The 23808-nt window shown below is 46.8% G+C and overlaps 2 protein-coding genes across 3 annotated transcripts in view; one reads left to right on the forward strand and one right to left on the reverse strand.

The window, feature by feature from the left end:
* The first annotated feature begins 10293 nt into the window (after nt 1-10293).
* On the forward strand, nt 10294-16764 carry Psmg4 (proteasome assembly chaperone 4). 2 transcript variants are annotated; one of them, XM_005355030.3, is made up of 3 exons: nt 10294-10562; nt 12184-12259; nt 16563-16764. In XM_005355030.3, exons 1-3 carry the CDS (start codon nt 10389-10391, stop codon nt 16682-16684), a joined length of 372 nt encoding a protein of 123 aa, XP_005355087.1. In that variant the 5' UTR covers nt 10294-10388; the 3' UTR covers nt 16685-16764. The 2 variants fall into 2 exon arrangements, with proteins under 2 accessions (XP_005355087.1, XP_005355088.1); XM_005355031.3 differs by lacking the exon at nt 12184-12259 and having other exon boundaries at nt 16563-16637.
* A 1474-nt stretch (nt 16765-18238) lies between these two features.
* The window catches only part of Slc22a23 (solute carrier family 22 member 23), a gene marked incomplete at its 5' end in the record, with an annotated part of 159240 nt that continues 153670 nt past the window's right edge, over nt 18239-23808 (reverse strand). Inside the window, one exon of the mRNA XM_005355140.3 lies at nt 18239-21937. Within this exon, the coding sequence (XP_005355197.3) occupies nt 21580-21937 (358 nt within the window). The remainder of the gene's footprint in view (nt 21938-23808) is intronic.

Genomic DNA, 23808 nt, shown 5'->3' on the forward strand with positions numbered 1-23808 from the left:
CACACACACACACACACACACACACACACACACACACACACACATAAAACAAAGACCAATCAAGAAGGCAGGGAAGGAAGGAAATTCAAAAATCTCTCTTCCAGGAACTTACTGGGGCGGGGTAGGAGCCAGCTTGATCTAACTATTGCCATCTTGGTTGTAACTGCTATCTTGCCCGCCAGGTGACCCTGGCACACATTCCAGACACTATGGCATAAACAAAGCAGTTAGAACTCACTGTTGATGGACTGCCTCTTAACCTGATGTTTGACATGTTAATAGTTTTTGAGAAAGACCAGGTACTGTGGCCGGTCAGGGCCACCTTCACCTAACAAGACTATCCCCATTCCTGCCTTAGAGTGTGATCATGCTCCTGTCTTGCTGTATCTAAGATATGCCACTGGGGAGAAGGACAGGAAGCTTAGTTAGCTGACCACAAACTGTCCCCGCAAATGCACCCCAAGAATAAGGACAGACCAGGGCCCTACACTTTCCTTAGCTTTTGAGCCTCATTGCAGCTGGTTCTCATACTCCATGACTGAGTGTTATTCAAACAAGGGAAGAGCAGGGGTGTTCCTATAGCTCAGGGTTAAAGCAGGGTCAAGGGAAGATTTTCTTTTCTTAAGTTGCGAAAAATAAGTATGTGTCTGAGCTACTGGAATGGTTTGTTGAGAGGTAGGAATAGACAGTGCAAGAGAGAGAGAGAGAGAGAGAGAGAGAGAGAGAGAGAGAGAGAGAGAGAAAGAGATGGCAATTGCTCATGTGATATTCTTGAGAAGGTAAGAGGAGGTGGGGGCTCTGCCCGAATGATGGGTTCCTTTCCGGCGGGAACATGGTCAAGGCCAGAAGGACACGTTCTGAATTTGCTGCAGCTGGCTTTGTAGGCTTGGCGACAGGAAGAGGTTACCGTACACTTTTAAGACTAGAACAAGTTGTGAGGCAGTGGTGGCATATGCCTTTAATTTTAGTACTTAGCAGGCAGAAGAAGGCAGACCTCTGAGTTCGAGGCCAGCCTGGTTTACAGATTGAGTTCCAAGACAGCTAGGGTTACAGTCTTGAAAACCAACCAACCAACCAACCAAACAATTAAACGAACAAACAAGATTTTTAGAACAAAACTTAAAATAGGTTGGTCACTTGGGAAGGTGAACACAGCTTTGGCCCCAGGCTCCCAGGGCTTCCTCACTGAAAGTCTGAAGATGCTTTGGCTGGTCAATGACTCTCAGTCGATCAGATTGTTCTTTCTTAGTGCTGGATTGAATCCAGGGCCCTGAGCATACTACATGTTAACACTGAACTGTACCCCCCCCCAGCCCCCAATCCCAATGCCGTCACTATGGCAGGCACAGTTTTGGTCTGCAAACATTTCATCTAGTCCCCTGTTTTTCAGGGCCCCTCCCACCCCAGTGAATGAACTAGTGGGGTGTGAGGAAGTGTGATGTGTCACTTTTAGGTCGGAACAAAAATCACTGAGAGCCACCACTTGGTGTTCATCTCTGCTACTGTGACCTGTGGTGGCAGGGGGCCTGTCAGCTAGAGTTCCAAAAGGAACTTGTCCTATTGCAAATGAGATATACAGCATAAACTAAAAATAGAATCTCTCATATCGAGTCACATGATACAGCAGGTCAAATGTTTACTATTGCATACACTAGTCTGTTATTCACCCGAGTGGCCCATTGCCTACCATGGTTTTTAACCAAGTCTGGGTTTCAGTTTGAGTTTGGCTAAAAGCCCAAGGATCTTGTCCACAAACAGCTCCATGGTGCTGCCAATATCCCAGAAGTTCTGAATTTTTAAATGCACCAGGAACATCCCAGGAGACAGCGCCACCTCCAGGTAGCTTCTGTTTCCACACCTGGAAGGGGGTTCCCAGGAATCATCACAATCTTGAGCTCTCTCTCTCTCTCTCTCTCTCTCTCTCTCTCTCTCTCTCTCCCTCCCTCCCTTCCCCCCCTCACCCCTCCCTCTCGCTCTCCTCTCTCTTCCAGCACTGGGGATCAAACCCATGGCCTTTGAACATCAGTCAACTCTCCAGCCCCATAGAGCAGTTTTCTTATCCTCCATCTAAAATCCCTTGACTAGGGCAGCCGGGAGATTAAACAAACAGAACAGAACAAAACAACAACAACAACAACAACAACAACAAGAACAACAACAACAAAACCTCTTACAATTCTAAAGAAATCCTCTCTAGAGGCTCACAGTGGTAGCAGAAAGAGACCTTCAAAGCCCTGACCATCAGTTTTCTCTTTGTCTTCTAGCTGGCCTTCTTAACCTTCTGCGGCAGCTTTTGCGGTTGAAGGTTGTGATTTGCGCAGGTGACTACACTAATTGTTTCACTGGCCTGTTTTACAGCTGCAGAGCCTGGGGGAAGACTCCCAGAGGGCACTTTCCAGTTACAAGGACACACTGCAGCTGGCTCTTTGAAAGCAAAAGCCTCTCTGCAAGTAGACCTCTTCCTTCCCATCTGCCACCTGGTGGCGTCTTTTAGAGCTGCACCCTTCTGTGTGAGGCTCGGGTTAACTTTTTACCTTCTTACCTGATCTTAGGCCTGGAAGGCACTTGAATAGACAGCACCTGAACCCATCATCTCACTCCGCAGTTAAGGCAGCCGACCCAGAATTGAGGCCGCAGGCTAATTAACGGAAGAACCAGGACTAGAGCCCAAGACTCTGTCTGGAACTTACACTCACTTCAATCATCTACCCTTTTGCCTGTTACCAGCAGTGTCTCAGGTTGAACAGAGCACTGTGGATGACCCTGTTCTTGTCCTTAGGAGCTTTCTGAGAGCAACGATGGCCAGGCAAATAGCCATTTACACTACACTACAGAGCACTGCTCGGTAAGAGGTGGTGATGGAGAACAGGGAACCACTTCAGTCGGCCTGCCTGGAATCTAGGAAGGTTTCTTTATGTGGGGATGGCTAACTTCAGCACATAGAGTTTCTCAGGCAGGTGGGTCACACAATATATGCAGTGTCACACATCCCCCGGCATAAAGTAAATAGTTTATGGGTGAGTGGGGCTTGCATGTCTGCAAAAACATTGAGGCTAAAAATCACAGCAGAGTTTTTTTTTAATCGATGGAATAAGCACAGATCTCTCTGGGAATAGAACAAACAACAAACTGGAAGCCAGTGAAAAAAGCATTAAGAAAAGGTGTCAGATTGTCATAGCAGCAGTCAAGGCTGGAGAAGGCTACGTTCACACCAGGCAGCGGCAATAGAAAAAGCTTGGCCAGGCCTAGAGTGGGGAGTGGAGGGATGCGAGCACCCTTGCCCTTGGCAGGAAGGAAGAAGATTCCTAAATGCGTGGCTGGGAACGAAGTGAGTGGTACTGTGTTCACTGCTTCAGGGCAGATGGTGAGGTGAGTGGGCCAGGGCTGGACAGATGTGCCGAACGGACACCCTGAGGGGACAAGGGCTGGTCAGCAGTCAGGTCTGGGTGGTCAGCAGGCAACTGCCTATGTGTGTGGCCTGAAGAACACAGGCTTTGGACTCATTCATCAGAGACTAGGTGGTGACTAAATGGCCCAAGGGTGCCTGAAGCTGGATGAGAATGACAGGGATTCTCAAAGAATGAACTCTAGAGGATTTGCTTTTCTCCTGGAGACCTTCCTCTGAGAGTGAGCACGCTGCTAAGAGAGCAATTCCCTTCCACGTGACCTTTCTAAGAGCTTGCCTCTGGTCACCAATAAATCTGCAGTTCCTGGATTTTGTTTCATTGTTTCTAAAAAAATTATAATCCTGCTTTAGGAAAAATGGAGAAAAACTAAGAAATTTTCTCTCCCCTTCTTCTGGCCAAGACTATCAATAAAAAGTATTTCCTTTATCAGTTCTTATCTCTGGGTTTTCTTTCAATAAAGTTACAATCAGACAAACCTTGGATTTCAGTAACAAGGGCCAGTCATGGAGGCATATGGACCCAACTTGGGATCTGCAGAAGCTGAATTCAGAGAGTTTAGCCTGAATACATACTAAGAATTACTGTTGGAAGGGAGGGAGAGAGAAAGATTGGACAGAAGGAGAAAGGCTGTATTGTAAATTCCAACACCTTAGAGATAGCAGTGGGGTTCTGGGCTGTCAGAGATATTGACAGCGGTGGGCTTGTGTGGCTGGGTCTTTTTCACTGGGAAGACCTTTAGGCTAGCCAGAGTTGATGGCTGAGGTCATCCCGACAGGGCATGGCACTGGAAGACCTAATATGCACCAGCTGGACAAGGATTGTTGCCTGGAGGGAGATCTGCCCTTCTTCGACCAAGTTTCTGTTTTGTCCATTTACTGTCGTGACTGGGCAAAAGAGTCTTGGGTGTCAGGAGTGGATACATGACATTTCCTTCCCTACCCCTACTGGGTACCAACAGCCCTGTCTCCTGGTGGTGGTCAGGGTGAATTTTGTGCTGCCCGATGGTGATTGTTCTGGACCTGCTAGGTTTTTTTTGTTTTTGTTTTTTTGACAAAACATTAATTTTCATGGTCAACTTGAATGGATTAGAATCACCTCACAGACACATCTCTAGGAGCATCTACTAAGGTGTTTCTCGAGACATTTAACTGAGAAGGGAAGGCCTACCCTGAATGTGGACAGCACCAGCTCATGGGGGGCAGTCTGTGGAATAAAAGCGGGAAAGAGAGGCAGTGAACTGAGTGCCAGCATTCATCTCTCTGTTTCCTGACTGTGACCAGCTGCCTCACACCAAACCTCCACCATGATGGACTGTACCCTCAAACTATAAGCGGTTGTGTGTGTGTGTGTGGGGGGGTGGTGTTAAAACCGTCCTTACGTGGCTTGTCAGCATCTTATACAGCAATGAGTGAAGTAACTATCCCAGAGCCCACATGCTCACACAGTCAGAGCTGCTTGCTTGGTCTTCTGCAGCATTCACTGATGGAAGCGGGATTCTGTTCCTGTATCTGCTTGCACAGGTTTGGAGAGCACAGTTCTCTAAAAGGGCTGCTGTTGGGTGGTGGTGAGTGTTCCATTCCCGCTTTCCTTGGCCTCTGATTCATGAGACATTCCCATCGGTGACATAATGTCTCTAAAGCACTGTGAGTCAGGGTCCTGAGTAAGGTTTCCTGACCTTGAAAACTGTCACCTTGGTGGGCAGCAGAGTGGTGAGTGGAGCAGATCCCACGGCAGCAGCTCCTCATCTACTCTGACTCACGTCATGTGTTCTAGTTTCCTTTCTGTTGTTGTGCTAAAACACTCTGACCAAAGGCAATGTCGGGGAGGAGAGGGTCACTACCCTTACAGGTCACAGTCTATCACTGAGAGAAGTCAGCACAGGAACTTAGCAGCGACTCAAAGGCAGAAACCATGGAGGAACACTGTTTGCTTGTTTCCTCTCTGGCTCATTCTTTGGCCCACTCATATAGTAATGTTGAGTCAGCTTTCTTATCCAGCTCGGGAACACCTGTCTAGGAATGGTGCCTCCTACAGTGAACTGGGCCCTACTACAGCAAAGAATGATCAAGACAATCCCTCACAGACCTGCCCACTGTCTCTGCTCCAGAGGTGGCAGGATCTACCATTATTGCATCTTTGGTCTTTTTAAGATGGTCTTCATGTCTACCCTCCTCCTCTGGATGTAATATTGTTCATCGTGGTTAAGTGATAACAATTTTAGAGTTTTCTATTTGGCTTTCTCCACTTGGTGTGGGGACTGTGCGAGCTTCCAAGTGTATGTATCTCAATTGTGAGAGAGCAGAGGAATGATCTAAAATAGACAGAGTGGAACCTTGGCAGAGTGGACCCTTGGTAGGATTCCATTGTTGTTTGGATCTTATAAGCTCCACTGAGCAGCCAGGGATCCTTTTGGAGAAGGGCTGAAAAAACCATTACTGATTACATTTTAATGACATGAGGCCACTTTAGCTGACTTATTTATTTAATTTTATTTTAAGATTTATTTATTTTATGTATATGAATGCTTTATCGACTTTTTTCCAGAAGAAGGCCTCAGATCCTACTTTCGATGGCTGTGAGTCACCATGCTGGGAACTGAACTCAAGACCTCTGGAAGAGCAGTCAGTGCTCTTAACACTGAGCCATCATGACCTGTGAATCATGATCTGCGAACCACCGATTCATAATGGTCTCTGGTGGGTAAGGTGAATGCCTCAGCTGACCTCATGGTGCTCAGGAGCTACAATGGCCCATCAGAGTAACTCCAAATCAGGCCAGCGTGGCCTTTATGCTGTTATCTTTGTCACTTGTCATATCAGGCACATGAGCCACTTTATTTACTGAGGCAAGGTCTCACCAAAACCTCTACTTCTAAGTAGCCAGTTTGCCCTGGAGAGAACTACTGTCTCTGGAACACTGGGACAGCAGTGGATTGCCATGCTTCCTTGGCTTTTCTGTGGGTTCGGGGATCTGAACTCAGGTCTCCATGCTCTCACAGCAAGTACTTTATCTGCTGAGCCTCATCCCTGCTGCTCCCTTCAAAGTTTTGAGTTTTTTTTTCTAGCACATATTATTTATACGAAAGTGTTGGGTGCCCTGTGTTGTGTGAGTCAGTCAAAGAAAGAAGTCACCCTAAGATGAATTTTTGGCCTGTGAGGCAGCAGGAAAGTCCTGCCTCTAATGAAATGAACCTCGAATACCTGTTCAAAGGTGTGTTTAGTAATGGTCACACAAAATTGTTTTTTGGGTAAACAAGTTCCTCATAACAAAGTCCCTGATCTAATCTATATGTTTTTCTGAAGGAAAACACCATACTCCTGCCCCTTCAATCTTTATTGTGAACTGTTTGCAGTACCCATTAATCTAAGAGCTTCATTCCAGAGGTGCCAGGGCTGGCTTGTGACTAAAGTCATGCAAAGGCTGTAACGCTGCTTCAGAAAAACAACTCTATAAATCACAGAAAGCAATCACTGATTTCCACCATGACTTCTTCAAGGTCAAAGTCCTTCTAGAAACATTAGAACGGCTATTCTGTTCTAATGTTTAACCTCGATACAGCGACTCCGCTAGATTCCCACAGCACAGAGGAGTTTTGTTATGACATTTCCATAATGCATCCTATGCATTTAATCATATTCATTTCTTCTGCTGCTCCTTTTTCTGTCTCTGCACCATTCTTGGTGGATTCCTCACCTGCTGTTTCATTAGAGGAGATTCTACGTCGATTTTCCATGCTCCAAGAATGTGCTAGAATTCTTTGCCTGTGGGTGGCACTCTTCCTGTTTTCCGATTGGCTGCAGGATTGTTTAAGTTCATTTACTATCATATTGATAGGTTTAGACTACACTACAGACAATTTCTAACTCGGTTGTTTATTTCTCAACTCTATGAATGTATGACACTGATATGTATTTAGTGGACACTGTATTTGGAATTTTATATTTGGAATTTTCCTGAAATAGCAGTAAGCAGTTTTTCCCTCTCTGGTGAAGCCAGGCAGACCCCAGTCAGCCATGCAGGGGTCTTACTGACACTCCACAGTAGGCTATGGCCCAAAACGGGAATGCTGAAGTTAGGTGTGGCACAAGCATTTTCCACTTACTATGCATATATTAGTTACATTTCCATTACTGTAATAAGACACAAGGCAACTTAGAGAAGAGTTTGTTTTGGGATTATAGTTTCAGAGTTGTTATCCTTGATGGTGTGTAACGAGGCTTTCTCTGTACCACCAGCTCCCAAATAATGACATGGAGATTTCTTGTTAACTATGAAAGCTCAGCCATTAGCTTAGGCTTATTTCTAACTAGCTCTTATAACTTAAACTGACCCATTTATATTCATTTATCACATGACATTACTTTTCTTCCATCTTGTATCTCCTGTTGTATCCATGTCTCCTGGTGTCTCCCATGTGCCTGATTCCTCTTTCTCTTTCTTTCTCTCCTGGAAATCCCACCTATACTTCCTGTCTAGCTACTGGCCATTAAGCTTTTTATTATATCAAAGCAATACACCTTCACATGGTGTCTAAACATCCCACAATAATGGTGGAGTGGAGGTAGCAGGTGGCCAGCACATCAACAGAGAGCTCAAATCTTAGACTGCAGACAGAGGCCGACAGCATACCAGGAAGCCTCAGCATCTACCTCCATTTACACATCTCCAACAAAGCCACACCTAATTTTTCCCAAATGGTTCCACCAACTGAGGACCAAGTATTCAGACATATGAGCCTATGAGGGTCATTCTCATTCATAGTACCACAGTGGGCTCACTGGGATGTAACCCTATGGAAAATCAGAGCGCCATCCTCACAGAATTTACGGTGCTGTGGACTGAGCAGAGGCTTAGCATCTTGTATCTTCTTTGGTAAGCATTTAGTCAACTCTTTTACCTTTTCTTCTTCTTCCCTTCCTTCCCCTGCCTACTTCCCTTTTTGAGACAGAGTTCCACTATGTAACTATGTAGGCATGGCTGGCCTGGAAACTCATAGAGATCCACCGGCCTTTGCCTATGCTATGCTTAAAGGCATATGTCACCACACCTAGATTCAGCACCAGGTTTTGTTTTACCAGTAAAAGACGGCTGCACTGCACTTTTGCTGCCTGGTGAGCATGCGATGGATCCAAGCTCTTTGGCACTGCTGAGGGGAATGGGGAAATAAGTGGGAAGTACTTAGGCAAGTTCTTAAAAGGTGCAAATACACAACCGTAGGAAGCAGCCATTCTCCTCCTAGGCTGTTTCTATGAGAAATGAAAGCACACAGAAGCTTAGCTGTATGCATATATCTGCGTCAGTTTTACTGTAAAGCCAAGAACAACCCAGACAACCCATGTGACCAGCCTCTGGATGGATAAACAAATGGTGGTATCTGGGCAATAGAACACAGCTCAGTAATAGAAACGAGTGTAGCACTAATCACTTGGAAGAGTGATTCTACTGAATGAAGAAGATGCAAGAGAAAAGTCAAATATGTGGTTTATTTTAGTCATATAAAACTCTAGAAAACTCCCAGTAACCTATAGCAACAATGTAGACTAGGGGTGAGCAGGGGAATGGGTGATTATACTGGGATTTGGGAGGGTTACTAGATTTTAGGTGGTGGTTTAATGGATTATACAGATGTCAAAACTTCAATTTGTATGTTTTTTTTTAAAAAGTTCATACATGTATTTAATGTATATTGGTCACATCCATCCCCCACTCCCTCCAAGCTTCCCCTCCCCTAATTTGTACATTTGAAACATGTGCAGTAAATACTGGGATTAACGGCGTGAGTCATCACCGCCTGGCCCCAGAGGCTTAACTTTGCGCTCTGATGTTCAGACAAGCTTTACTTGTTAAAACACAGAGAAAATATCACTACACATTATGTTGATTATGCTGGGTTATGGTGAGGACTTCATGGTGAACTGCAGTCAGAGGAAGACAAGTCAGGATCGAGGTCACAGCCTGAGTCAAGAGTAGGCAGAAAGAGATGGGTGCAGTTGGGCTTGTTGCTTTTATAATATTATCTCAGGACCTCTACTAGAGAAACACCTTCTTATCCTCAGTGACTTAGGTCTTCCAGACAGGTCCTATCTTCCCATCATTCCATGAGCTCCCATTGGAACCAAAGCAACTCCCAATGAATCCTAGGGGCCACAAGCCATATTCAAACCACACCACCCTCCTAAACTTCATTTTAGTCCACTTAGAATTCCTGGAGATTTAAGTAGATCTCCTACAGGTACGAGAGACTCCAAGTCAGCAGTAAAAAGCTTGGCAAACTGGACAGGAAGGTTTGTTTATACGCCTCTCTCAACCCACCGAGGGTCTCATCCCAAACACTTCAGCATCCCAGTGATTGAAATTAAAGGTCCCTGGGCAGGCATAGCACCATGCTCCATAGGGCTTCCCACGCACGCTCGTTTCTCACTTCTTATCCTACAAGGGCAGTGTTTTACACGGTGGCAACTGTGTGTGTGTGTGTGTGTGTGTGTGTACACGCGTGCACCTGTCTCCGAAGAGCCCATTCTCCCGCCATAGTCTATGCAGTTCCTTTTTAAAGTTGTCTCTCGGGATCGCTGCTGTTAAGTAGGGCTGTCTACGTCCAAGGCTTGCAGCCAGGAGATAAGAGTGGGAGGTGGCGGCTGCTAAAGCGGTCAGAGTGAATGTCTGAGCAAACAGCCCACTAACACGGTCCACTGGGGAGAAGGGAAAGGACAGGGGCTCAGAGGGTCCCCAGAGTCACCATCAGACACCTAGCTGAGGCAGGGTTTTTTCACAGATGCACCTTTGTCCAGGTACTAGGTCTAGAGCAGGCCAAAGGCATCTCCTAGGCCCCGCCCCCTCGCGTTCGCCCCGCCCCACCCCGGCGCGCGCATCTGAAAGTGAAAGCGCATCGGGCCTCTCGGCGCTCGCTCTCTCTGGTCTGGCCGCCCGCGCCTGGCTGGGTTCCTTGCTGTGGCTCGAGTGGCGGGCGAGCGGGCGGGCGGGATGGCAGAGCCGCAGGGCGCCGCGAGCGGGGACGTGTCGCTTCACAACTTCAGCGCAAGGCTCTGGGAGCAGCTCGTCCACTTCCACGTCATGCGGCTGACAGACTCGCTCTTCCTGTGGGTGGGGGCGACGCCGCATCTACGCAACCTCGCAGTGGCCATGTGCAGCCGCTACGTGAGTGTGGGCGGGGTCTGGGCAGGAAGGGGGTGGGCCTTCCTTAGAGCGGATTTGGGGGCGGGGCCTAAATGGAAGGGCCTCGTGGACCTCAGTGTAGGGGGTTCGGGGTGGAAGGTGACAAGTGGGGACCGCTGGGGAGGGGATCTGGAACAGGGGAGACTAGTGGGAGTGAGGCTGGTCACGTGTAGCCCCGAGGGACTTCAGCTCTCCTCTGAGCTTTCCCTGGATACCTCGGGCTGGAGTCCCCTAGGCCTGCTTCTTGACCGGTGCTGAGCCTCTGCCCTCGCTTGCATCACCTTGGGCACTCAGCCTAGCCCCTGAGCTCTGAGCCCACCAGAACCTCTGTTCTCCTTGCACCAGGACCCAGATGTGTGTGTGTGTAAAAGTAGATTTACTTCAGGAGGCTTAAGTGTAAATAGTTACGTTTCAGCTAAATATTGAACTCAGTCTGTAAACAGCAGGTTTATCATTGTACTTTCGTATCTTTTTCAGTCAAAAAAACAAGAGTCAAAAATGGATTCATTGATTTTTTTTTTTTAAACCTTGCTTTCTATTTGGCTAATGAAGTGAGTTTAAGCCCTTAGGGAATGATGTTTCATCCATCCATCTCCACCTGGATATCGTGGCAAGGGTACCAAACCCCAGAGCAAGTTAGTGGGTGGGCTTTTTCCTTTCAAACAAGATTTTTTGAGAAGGCTGCTGGATATTGAACCCAAGGTGTAGTTGGACTTTTTTTGTCGGGACTATCAGTTCCCCAATAGTGACACGGAGATTTTTAATTATGAAAACCTATCCGACGGCTTAGGCTTGTTTCTAACTAGCTCTTATAACCTAAATTAATCTATTTCTATTAATCTGTGTATTACCACATGACTTGTGGCTTTACCTGGCCTCCAACATGTCTTGCGCCCTCTGCATCTCCTGGAGACTCCACCTTTCTTCTTCCCAGAGTCCTCTGTGCTGAAAATCCTGCCTGGCTATCGGCCATTCAGTTTTTTTATTAAGCCAATCAGAATGACACATCCTCACAGTGCATAAAAAGATTATTCCACACTACTGTGTTACATTTTATTGCTTCTTAGCCAAAAGAAGATTGGTCACCAATTTTATATGAGGCTTTAATTTTGCTGTTTGGATGCTGGTAGCTGGTGTCTTTTCAAATTCCCAGGTCACTATATTCATCTTCAGAAGCCCTCACAAGCCTTGAGGGAGTGAGAGCTGTGCTCTTGTAGGCTTTCCTCAGGAGGGCAGGACCTCACTTCTCAGCTGAGGAACTGGACCAGGCACGCAGACTTTGGTCACGTTTCTTGCTGTGGCCTTAATGAGTTCATTTGCTTCTTCTGGTTGGAATACCGTTCAGCATTCTTTGGGGTTTGTAACACAAAAACAAACACTTTATGTGAAATAGGCCCTAGAATCTATTAACAGCTCCATGGGTCCCATTACAGATGGCTTCTGTTTGCCAATTTTTCTCCCTCTATTGTGTTAGGGTCATCTGGCTTTTGACTGGGGACATTTGTATGTCTTCTTGTTGCCCTGACGCCTTGTGTAGAAACCAAAACTGCCTGGTTGAGGACAATTCATGGTATACTCTTTGTTCTTTTTCCCTCCTTTTTAGGACCCCATCCCTGTGTGCACCTCCCTTTTTGGAGACACGTCTGACACAACCTCCTCTGGCCTTGCCCAGCGCTTAGGTATGTACCCACAGCTAGTGTTTGTAACCAGTCAGACGTGACCCACTGTCTCATGTCCTAGGGCAAATGACCTCAGATAAAGCAGCATCATATTAGGGACCACTGCCTCATTATTGTTGGAAGCAGACTTCTGTCCTTTGGGTCGTTTTAGGGGACACATGTGCATGTAGGTACCTGTGTCAGCTGCCTCAGTATCCTGTTCCCAGGAACTTTTGGAAGCCCCCATGTCCTTCTTTGCTCCCCACTTGCATCCACAAGCGGATATATTTTCTTTCGATGAGTATATCATCTCCTTGTGGGAGAGGATAAATTCTACCCAGGGCCAGCTGCTCTGAGTGGCTCCCTGGGCCTTGTGGCAATTTCTGTACTGCAGGGAGGACTGTTTCTCAGGCTTAGTATGAATGCCGAGTAGGGTGGGTGTTTACCAAAGAGCATGAGATTGAAGGCCCCATTCTTCCCACCTGTGCCTTTTTTTAATTACAAATACTCAGGTGATTCAGGTAATATCTTGTGTTTTATGATCTCCAGCCCCACTTGCCCCTGACTTGTATGCACGGGGTGTCTTCATCAATGACTCAGTCTTTGTGTTTTCCAGCATCCCTAGTCATTTCTGAACCCAGTGATTCCAGGGTACCCCTGAATCTTAGCCAAGGGGATGTGATGGGAAAGAGCCCAATCACCAGTTTTGAGAAACTCACACATCAGTTGTGCTTGGAGTTGTACAAAGAAAATTGTATCATCTTAACAAGTAGGAAGATCTATCATTTTCAGTGACTTATACATAAGCAGCTAACATACAGCCCAGGAGGAATGCCACTAATTCAGGAGAGCTCCAGACTTGTCATATCCTATGGTTAGAGGCCAGGGAGATAGAGGTCACAGGAACTTTCGGGGACCTAACCTAGAAACAGACCTGACTCATGAGCTGTTTTGCAAACTTTTTATTAGGAAGTAATTTTGAGTTTATAGGAAAGAATTTCTGCTGAACCTATACCAAGACTTTTTGACCTTTCTGTGTTTACATTTTTTTCCCATGAATCACGTCAAAGTGGGGGACATGATGCGCCTTTGCTTCTCAGTGCTTCCTTGTGTGTTTTTTACATACAGAAGTGCTAACACATTATGTCAAGAGACTTGTGTGCTCATGTCCACGCAGACGGGGTTGAGGGAAGGGTCCATATATATGGGGACAATCCCTGATAGAAAAGGGCTGCAAAAATTTATTTGGCATGCCATGAATTAAGTTTGTTTTTTATATTGAGATTATATTTTAATGTATATATGTGTATGTCTGGGTATGGGTATGTCCATGTGAGTGTAAGTGCCCACGGAGGCCAGAGGAGAGTGTTGAATCCTCTGAAGTTGGAGTTACAGGTAGTTGTGAGTCACCTGACACAGGTACTAGGAACTAACCTCCAGTTTAGTCCTCTCCAGGAATAGTATTTGTTTTTAGTGGCTGAGCCATCCATCTCTCCAGGCCTTAAGGTATAACCCAGGCTGGCCTCAAATTCATGATTCTTCTGCTTTTGCCTTTTCATCATATCCTAGTGTGTGCCACCAATGATTTCATACCAAAAAAATGCAGCGTTGGCTCAAGAATATGAGATAGAAGCCTAAGACCAGGTTTTGTGCAGTGACTTGGTGACCTGTCATGGCTGTTGCCATGTTGAAAGGTCTGGTGCTGCACAGTGCTCAGCAAAGTCTCAGGCTGACAGATCTCCTTGGGCCTGGACAGGGATCAGTAACCTATGATAAAGATAGAGGTGTCCTGTAGTATAACATCTATGGAAGACAAAAGCAGACAGATGATAAGAGCTGGGCTGCAGGGCTCTCAGTGACCATGGAAGCATTGCACCACAGTTTGCATGTAGGAGGAGACCCTGAGCTCTGGTCGCCTTCCAGGGCAGAGATGGGCCTGGAAGGTTGAGTCACAGATACAGTGGTCCCTTAGCAATTAGACTGATGGGAACTACAGTACTGTGGGCTCCCATGGGGAGAGGGGAAGGCCACACCACTACCACTGAGAGGACAGACTAAGCATTGTGATTTCATGGCCCCTTTCTGCTTAGTCTTGGTGGATCTCACTATCTTGCCATACTTGACTGGTTCTCAGATCATTATCTAAATTAGCAATTCCCAAGCTCCCTCCTGTACCTCAGGGAATGGGATTGGAAGGTGGTTGGGGTGGGGGTGGGGGAGACATTTTGGATCTCCCTGCTCTACTCCTTGTGCTGAGCAGAGCACTGTTTGGGACCCCAGGGAACATTGCTTGCAGTAAACTGGTGGCTGGCCCAAAGAAAATGCTGTGAGCTACTGTAAGGCACCGTTTTCTGTGCTAACTGAACAACTGCTTCTGTCCAGATGCCCTCCTCCTCTTCCTTTTTTAAAAAATTTATTTATTTATTTATTTATTTATTTATTTATTTATTTATTTATTTATTTATTTATTTATTATTGTATACAGTGTCCTGCCTGCATGTACCCCTGCCCACCAGAAGATGGCGCCAGATCTTATTACAGATGGTTTTGAGCCACCATGTGGTTGCTGAGAATTGAACACAGGGCCTCTGGAAGAGGTGCTCTTAACCTCTGAGCCATCTCTCCAGCCCCCTCCTCTTCCTTTTTTAAAGACAGTCTGTCTTTCTTGATTTGGCTGGCCTAGAGCATAGGCTTAACTGCCTATGTCTCCCTCCTAAGTGCTGGGATTTGGGCTTACACATGTGTGCCATTATGCCTGGCTACATCCTTCCATTTGTTTTGACATTCCTTTTTAAAAAAAGAAAACAACACCCCGGGTATGGTGGCTCACACCTTTACTCACAGCACAGGAGCAGAAGCTTGTGGATCTCTCTGAGTTGGAGGCCATACTGGTCTACAGAGCAAGTTCTAGGACAGCTAGGGCTGTTATACAGAAAAACGATGTCTCAAAAGGAAAAAAAAAAAAAAAACTAAAAGAAAAGAAAACAACAGAGCTGGACATGGTTGCACTTGCCTTTAATCCCAGCACCCTAGCAGAGGCCGACAGATCTGTGAGTTTGAGGTCATCCTGATTTACAGAGCTATTTCCAGGACAGCCAGGGCCACACAGGGAAACTCTGTCTTCAAAAACTAAAAACCTAAAACAAACCTTCGGCTGTTCTCAGGGAAGAGACTGGGCTCTTCTCGGGATGCATCAGCTGCCCAGTCAACAGAATATTCCCCAAGATCCCTTTCTCTGAAAACAAACAAGCACAATCTTGAATAACTAATAAAGAAAATACTTAAAAAGGTCTTTGAGAGTCAGAGGCCCTACTGCCTTTGATTTACAAAGGAGGGTCTGGAGCCCAGAAGTTTCAGGTTGTGATGGGGTGGGAAAGACCCAGGCTTGAAGGCAGCTTTGCCTCTGCCCTCCCTGACACCCTCCTTCAACTGCAGGTGAGAGTTGCAGAGGGAAACAGAGTCACCACCTGGATGAAGCTCAGTATATTCTACAGCAGGCTTTAATCAGAGTATACGACTACTCAGCCTTACTGCCTGCTGTTCTGCCTGGAGAGGAGGGTGGGGTCCCTGGACTAGAGGGAAGGATGAGTGAAGGATTGGTGTTCTGAGAGAGGAAAAGTAGTTTGTGCCTGTGCCCTGGGCATGGGTGAGGCCAAAGGAAGAGGTCAGGCCACTGCCCAGACATTGATGAATGAAACACTGGCTTGGAATTGCTGCCTGCTTCTGCTTGGGGTATTGCCTTCCACATTCTAAGCATGTAGCTGAGCTTCATTTTTTTCAGTTCCATCAGTGCCTCACCTATTTATCAGTTCTAGAAAATGCACATGCATGCATGTGTGTACATGTATACAACATATATACATGCATAAAATAAGCATTCTCCTAGAGAGTGGAAAATGATAGAGGTAGGCCGTGATGATGGAGAACTTAAGTATTTGACTGTTTTTGAAATAACAAAGCCCTCAAATCTTTGAAGCCACAAGCTCCATGTAGAATAGAGGTTCTCAGATACTAGTGTGTGGTTACCCAAGAGCTTTCTAGCAATGACTGCTGGCCCCAACACTGTATCTTTCTCCTGCAGGAGTCAGGATGGGCCAGAGACTGCAGTTCTTGCTGAGCCTCTGCTGCTGCTGCATAGGCCTGTATTAAATCCAGGGCTCCAGAGTCTAGGATGGCACTAGATGTCCATTTGCATGTCTAGCCCTTGAGAATTCTTCTCCAAATCCCATCCTCCTTCTAAGCACTTCCCAGCTCTCAGCACGTTTGTGGAACATGGACTCAGTGTATTTCGGTCGTGACTGTCAACATACTTTTGTCTTTTTAGCCAGGAAGACCAGTAAACAGGTGTTTGTCAGCTACAACCTCTCCAACACAGACAGCAACTTCACGTTACTCGTAGAAAACAGGATCAAGGAAGAGATGGAGACGTTTCCTGAAAAGTTCTGAGTGGCAGAGGGAAGAGTGTGTAACTCGTGTATAAATTACATTTCAATAAACAGGTTGGGTTTTGTCTCAGGCTGCATTCATACCTTGCTTTAAAGAGTTTATTCCTGGGCTGTTTCCTCTTAGTGTGGACGTCAGGAGGCTCAGGCTGGTGGGCATTGGCAGGAAGGAAAGTGGCAGACAGCACACACACACACTCCTGACTGCTTGGTTCTGGAGAAAGGGGCAAAAGTGTAATTGGAAACAGTTGAAATTAGTGCTGCTGTGCTCCACACACTCCGGTCAGAGTTAAGAGCCACAGTGGCTATGCTTTAGGCTCATGTGGCAAGTCCTGAGGCTTCTGTCTTGTAAACTGATAGATCAGCCTTGGGGGGCTTTCCCAGTGTTCTCTCTAAGCCTTGCCTGGGCACCTTACTTGTGTTTTATAAAGTTACATTTGAACCTTAGTGCAGCTTTCTAGATTTGTGGTCTCTGTGGAGTCTAGTTTCTTTTGGCTGTTCTTCCCATCTGAGAAATGGCAGTAATCCCTAGCCTGCTAAGTGTGTAGAAATGCTTTGCTTTGCAAACTGTAAAAGCTGTGACAGGTAGCAGTCTTGGTTTTAACTTCATTTTTTTGGACACCAGTGCCTCAGGCCACTTTGCTCTTATGTCTGTCACCTTTGCTTTCCTTTCTCCCTAGTCCCTGCCCTTTGGCCATTTTTAGTCCTTAGCATTTTCCTGACTACTGCTGGGGCTCTAATTGTGATTTTCCACAGACGTTCATGTGTTGAGAACCATGTTTTGACAAAAGGTGACCACCATTGCCAAAGAGCTTTCTCTTTGGGGTCCTCCCTGGACCCTTTTGTGTTGACAGTAGACAGTTCAGGGCCTATAATTATTTTGCACCGTGCTAAGGCTTTTGCACTGAGCCCCGCAAGGGCAGGAATAAGGACATTTAAGAGTAATTGTGTCTGTGGTTTGAGGAGCTGCCTCCTGCATACTTGCTGTGCCAACCTCTGAGGCCTCAGCCAGTGTTTCTGCAGTGCTGAAAGCCCAGTGGACAGCTCTCTAGGACAGAATAGTGAGTAACACAAAATCAGCTATGGAGAGAAGAGTTTGGTATAAATGCTTTATTAAAGAAATATTGTTTTCTTGTTAAAAAATACTACATTAGAGAAGAGCGTTTTGGATTATCAGTCTTTCCTCGCAGAATCACAGTGTAGATAGTCACTCCTTGACCTCTCTGGGAATCCTCAGGCCACAGGTGAGCAGAACACAAACGAGAAAAAAATTCCTCTTAAATGTGCTGAATTCTCCGATGGTTTGAGAATCACATAAACATTTAAGGTTAATCCGGTCTCAGCCTCTGACTCCCCTCTAAGACTAGGACTTTTCAAGCAGACTGAGACCCCCACCATCCCCAGGGCAGGTAAAGGCCGCTGACAGAAGAAGCCTTGAAAGTAGTGAGCGGGGAGGTCTGGTCAACATGGAGGGTTTTATTACTTGTCCTCAGTGGTAGTGAAATGCCCTTTGTGGATACCATCAGGTGAGGTAGGGAAGACATTCCAGAGGAAATCTGTTAGTGGGGCAACGTTTTTATTTCTGTACATTTACATACAAATTTTCCCCAAAGGTACAACAGATGCGACACCATGCAGACACGCAGCTGTGAATGACAGTTCAGAGCTCAACATAAACTTGTGCTATGAACAGGTACCGCCCCCATCAACACGTACAGTCACGCGGCTCTTGGGATAAAAGCACGCATGGTGGGGTTGCAGAGGAAGAGGTAGGGAAGCGTTCCTCACTAGACACAACACACCATACTGCTCCAAAACACACACAATACATTATTAGAGTGAGGTGGTGTCCTTAAGAACACGGAGGAGGAGGTGAAGTGTGGGCCTCCCTCGACCTGTGTGCCACCCAGGGGCTGGGTGTGTCATGGTCACGAGATTCTTTTGAATGGCACTTCCAGTTCAGGGACTTCTTGTTTGGCTCTGGGAAGTAGTCACAACTGCGACTGCGTGTGATATTTCCTTTACAAGATCTGGTTTTGCTTGCTTTCCATTTTGTAGCCAAACCCATTTATCAGCCCTGTCCTCCATTGTAGGTGACTATAGTCTTAAAACACAAAAACATCTAAACCTTTTTCTCCTATTCGTCTTGGGTGCTAATAATTAGATAGTTCATAGTATCTGACTTAGTAAAGAGCAAAATGAAGAAGTGTTCCAGCCCTGTCTGAGGTGCGCACATTTGTGCATTAGTTATGAAAACGGGGCAGGGATGAGAGGAGAGGACTACAGCCCTGGAGGTCCCCAGGGACGGAGGAGCCCAACACAAAGGACCAGTGCCTGAGAAGCATCTATCTACCCACGGGAGCACAGGACTGAGTTTAGGGATGGCAGCTTGGTACCAGGGAGCTGGGCTGTGACCATCTTCCTATGGAGCTAGGCCAGAGTATCTGAGGCCTGGGTGTCCTGCTGTCTTTCTGACTCAGACCACACAACAAGCTTAGCTACAGGCAAACTTTCCTGTTTTGGCTACCTTTCATGAGGTGTTCCAGCATCTTCAGGTATCCATGTTCCGAAGCAGAAACTGAACTACTCAGCGGGCCCTGAGGTTGCCACATAAAAGTCAAGGTCAAGACACAGCCAGCAATCGGCCTTCTGAACTTCCTCTGGTTGGTGGTCCCTTGGCCCCTGCCTCAATGGTAGCGTCCCTGCTAATCCCTGATAGGTTGGCTCTGATTGCTGTAGCTATTAACACTGTCTGCGCTGGCCCAGTGTTTTTACCATTGTCATTTGAGGTGGAGATTGGAGGCTTCGACAAGAAGTTTGGAAGTGCTGTCCCTTGACATCACCTCCCTGGTGGTTTTAGCAAAGCTCTTAAGAAGGACAGCACAACCAGTGGAAGACTGTTCTCGGCTATGCGGATGTCTCATTCTCTATTAACAAGTTTGCTGCCAGGTGACTTGGTAGCAGGTACCCTGGGAAGGGTGAAAAGTATCTTACAAGTTTGGCACGCAAAGGCTGCACAGATGTAGAGAAGCTTTGAAGAGAGGATGTGTAGTGACATCAAGGCATGGAAGGGAAGCTGGACTGGGGGCAGGTATCGGGGACTGGCCACACAACTTCCTTCCTAGACATTGGTCCTCAAGCAAAGTACTCAAGACCCCAGGCATGGAAGAGAACATCGGCCAGCTACTGGAAACATGGCTGCACATCCCAGCCCTGCCCTCAGGAGGTTGTCATCAAGGCAGCTGGCTTCTGCTGATGTTATCTATCAAATAGGGCAGAGAAGCAGGGGAGACTGTAAGAAATAGACCAGACAAGGAGCTGGGAGGGGATAAACTCAAGCATTTTCTAGCTTTTGAATTTTGAGTAACTGCCACTTAGAAGTCACGTAGTTGCCCACATAGGCCCAAGACCGTGATTTCCCAGGAAGAACACATGGTAGAGGAGACGCATGGCAAGAGGCAAGGCAGATGGTTGAGAAGAAGCCACGGTGCCCAGAGAGGCTGGCGCCTGAGCTGCTGAAAGAGGTCCAGAGGCTGGTTTCTCAGCAGCCCTGGGGCCCCGCTGTCTCGGGTCGGATGAGGGTCACAGGTAAGGGACATCCTTGGAGGCTGGCGCAGGATGGGGTTGAGCTTTGGTGAGTTATTGCTTTCTCTCTCTTCTTGCTGCTTTCAAGGACTAAAGGCCATGTGGCCTCACCTGTGAGCAACCTGCACTCCTGCCCAGGACCCTTTTGTGCTGAGTGAGTGACAGGCAGGAAGCCATTGAGGAAGACATGAGGTGGACCGCCTCCAGGTGCCACGGGCACTGTTGTGATGTCAGAGTGACAGCCATCCAAGCTGGAGCTCTCTATGGTGTGTGCTGGAGATGTGGGTGGCGGCCATGTATGGGAGAGCAAGGCTCCCTCCTGGGATTTGCCTTAGTCATCTTTTTCTTCGGTTATTTTCCTGTTGTTTGGAGTTCTGAAAGTAACCACATTTTCAAGTAGTGCTGGCAACAGAGCTGACTGGGGAAGAGGGACCTTTGCTGCTGGAATTCAGTCTGGGAAGGTGTCTTAATAGAAACAGACATCTCAGACACAACAGCTACTGCGGACTTAACTAAGCAAACCCAGTGTCAGGAAATGGGTGCTTTCTCACCACGTAGGGTTTCTGGTGTAGTACGGAAGTTTCCCCACAAAAACTTCCAGATCAAGTACAAAAGGATGATCCTGAAGGAAAGAAAGATGGCGCTGGCTCCTATAACCCTCTGGGGGCTGCTTCCCAACACACGGGGTGGAAACGACCTTACAAACAGAAAGAAAAAAAAACCCAACTTTAAAATAGACAGACTATAGAAAAAAACCCAATTCATGTACATTTTCCTCTGTCTAAAATGCAGTCCCAAGAATGCGCTACTTGAGAGGCACAGCTGTCCACGGCAGCGAGCCTGGAGGTGGGGTCCTGGCCTACAGATGACCTGTCTCCTTGAGTGGAGAAGAAAATTGAGGCTGGCCTCCAGGGAGGGGACTGGCTACTGCATTGGTCACTTCCAGGGACTTCCTCAGAGTGACCCTGCCTCACTCCTGAAGAAGGTTCCACTTCATGATCAGCGAGAGGGAAGGGGATAAAGTGCTTCTCGTAAAAATGACCAAAATAAATACAAACGTTTAATGGCAGAAAAGAAAGTCTTCAAAGGGTTATTTCCCAAACATCTGATTTCTCAGATCTGTTCCTCGGATGTCTGGAAAGACAGAATTCCCCACACCAGTTGGAAGTCTCACGATGGAGCCGAGTCAGCAGCAGAGATGGACTTCCTCCCCCAGCCACGCGTCCTCTCTCTGGTCTGTAAATCCGTGTGCAAACTTTCCCCAGCCCTTCGAGCCTCAGGGGGACTGGCAGAATGGTGGTGTGGCCCAGCAAGCTACATGGACTTCATGCCATTGGCGGTGGCCCCCTCCGGCAGCCCATCCCCCACTGCCGCCACGTCGTGCAAACCCGAGTAGTCCTTGAGCTCCGCGTTGGTGAGCAGCAGCGGCTGTTCTCCCTTCTTGTGTGGCAGCAAGGGCTGCCGCGTGTAGTGTTCCCCATTGGCAATGTTCTCAGGCAGGCTCTGGTCCCTGCTCTCGGGCAGCAGGAGGATGCAAATGATGCAAATGAGCGTGCAGCAAGCGAAGATGATGTGGTGCAGGAAGTAGCCTTTCTGGTTGTGCAGATCAATGATGGGCGCCGTCAGCATACCAAAGCCTGCACTGGCCAGCACCAGCCCCAGCCCACCACACCTGCAGGGGGAGAGAGAGCACGGGTTTGAAAGAGGTATACAACATTTGATACACGTAGGGTGGAGCGGGACAGCGGCTTGATGGGCTTTTAGGGTAAGCGCGTATGCCCCACAAACTTCCAGTACCATAAACCCAATCCTCTGCTTAGGAGAGATGGCTCAGAGGTTAAGAGCACTGACTGACTGCTCTTCGAGAGGATCTGGGTTCGATACCCAGCATCCACATGACAACTCACAACTGTCTGTAACTCCTGTTCCCAGAGGATCTGATGCCCTAATACAGACATACCTGCAGGAAAAACACCAATGTACATAAAATAAAAATAAATAAATTAAAAAACTTAACAGAAAAAGTAAGTGGTTAAAAAAAAAAGAGTGAAAGAAAACCTAATCCTTAAATTCAACTGTTGGTGGAATTCAGATATGGGGCCTTTGGGAATAACAAATATTAAATGTAGACAAGAGGTTGGGCCACCCGTGATGATAATTTTTTTTTAATTTATTTATTTTATTTTATGTGCAGTGGTATTTTGCCTGAATGTATATTTGTGTTAGGGTGTCCATTCTTGGAATTACAGACAGCTGTAAGCTGCCATGTGGGTGCTGGGAATTGAACCCTGGTTCTCTGGAAGAGCAGTCAATGTTCTTCACCACTGGGCCATCTCTCCAGCCTTCGTGATGATAATTTTATAAGGCCTTTATAGGAGAAGCCCGAGTTCGCATATTTGCTGTGTCACCATGTGATGCCCTGCACTACTTTGGGATTCTGCAGAATCTTCATTATCTAGGACCCATGTACAACCCCCTACGTTGGACCCCTCAGCCTCTAGAACCATAGATGAATGAAATATACTCTTTCTTAATTGTCAGTTACTACAATAGAAAATGAATTAAAGTACCAAGGAAGTTCTGTCTTTGTGCAGGAGCCTGCTCTGGTTGGTACCACCTGGTATCCCCTATAGTTGTGAAATCCCAATATGCTGACCAAGAAGGACCTAGAGAGGCAAGAGTTCTCTGCTAGCCTCCCGGTAACAGGAGAAAACAGGACATTTTCTTAAAAGGAAACACAATTTTATATAATCAGCAACTCCATGTACAAACAAGTAAAAACATATGCTCAGGCAAAAATCTACAAATAAATGTTTATGCCTTATAGCACTGGGGACAATCCAAATGTCTATCAGCTGGTGAGTGATAACTAAGATGTGGCATGTCCACATATAATGGAATATTACTTAGCCATTAAAAGCATGAAGAATTGACATTTTACACCATAAGAAACATCATGCTGATTGTACGATTCCATTTCTATGAAATGTCAGAAATGTTGATTCGGGGAGACAGAAAGCAGGACCGTGGTTGGGGCTAGGAGTGAAGGTAGAAACTGCAAAGGGGCATGAGGGCATGTTTTTCTTTAGAGGGTGATGGAAGTGGTCTATGATTGGAGGGTGACAAACTATTTATAAATCTTAATGAATGGATCCTATATAAAATATATGTCACTAAAGCTGCTATCTCCCAAACTTCTGCAGCTGTGAGCCAGGCCGGCTGGTACAGATCCCCATCATCTCATGATCTGAGTGAGGCCAGTCTTGCCTCTTCTCAAGAGCCCAGAGACTGTGATCCTTCTCCATGTACCCAGGGCTACTCGGGCTCCTTCCAGTGGCTGTCAGACCAATCCTGAGCTGATGTAGGAGATATGACTCAGAGCTCTCACCTCCTCCCAGGCACAGTGCTCATGGTTCCTGTTGGCTTCCTTGGGACTCCCCTGTAAACTCTGTGAAATCCAGGCTAAGCAAGCTGCAGAGCTGCTCCAAGCCTCCCTGAGTCCTTCCTCTCAGAAGACCATATCCTCATGGTTCATGCCTCTGT

The sequence above is a fragment of the Microtus ochrogaster genome, chromosome 16 (genome assembly GCF_000317375.1).
Source record: "Microtus ochrogaster isolate Prairie Vole_2 chromosome 16, MicOch1.0, whole genome shotgun sequence".
NCBI classification, from domain to species: domain Eukaryota; kingdom Metazoa; phylum Chordata; class Mammalia; order Rodentia; family Cricetidae; genus Microtus; species Microtus ochrogaster.

What these genes read in the sequence shown, in the direction of transcription:
- Psmg4 (XM_005355030.3), top strand. Translation starts at nt 10,389, where the DNA reads ATGGCAGAGCCGCAGGGCGCCGCGAGCGGGGACGTGTCGCTTCACAAC. An exon ending in TGGCCATGTGCAGCCGCTAC is followed by an intron (nt 10,563 to 12,183) that starts GTGAGTGTGGGC and finishes CCTCCTTTTTAG; the next exon opens with GACCCCATCCCTGTGTGCAC. An exon ending in TGGCCTTGCCCAGCGCTTAG is followed by an intron (nt 12,260 to 16,562) that starts GTATGTACCCAC and finishes TTGTCTTTTTAG; the next exon opens with CCAGGAAGACCAGTAAACAG.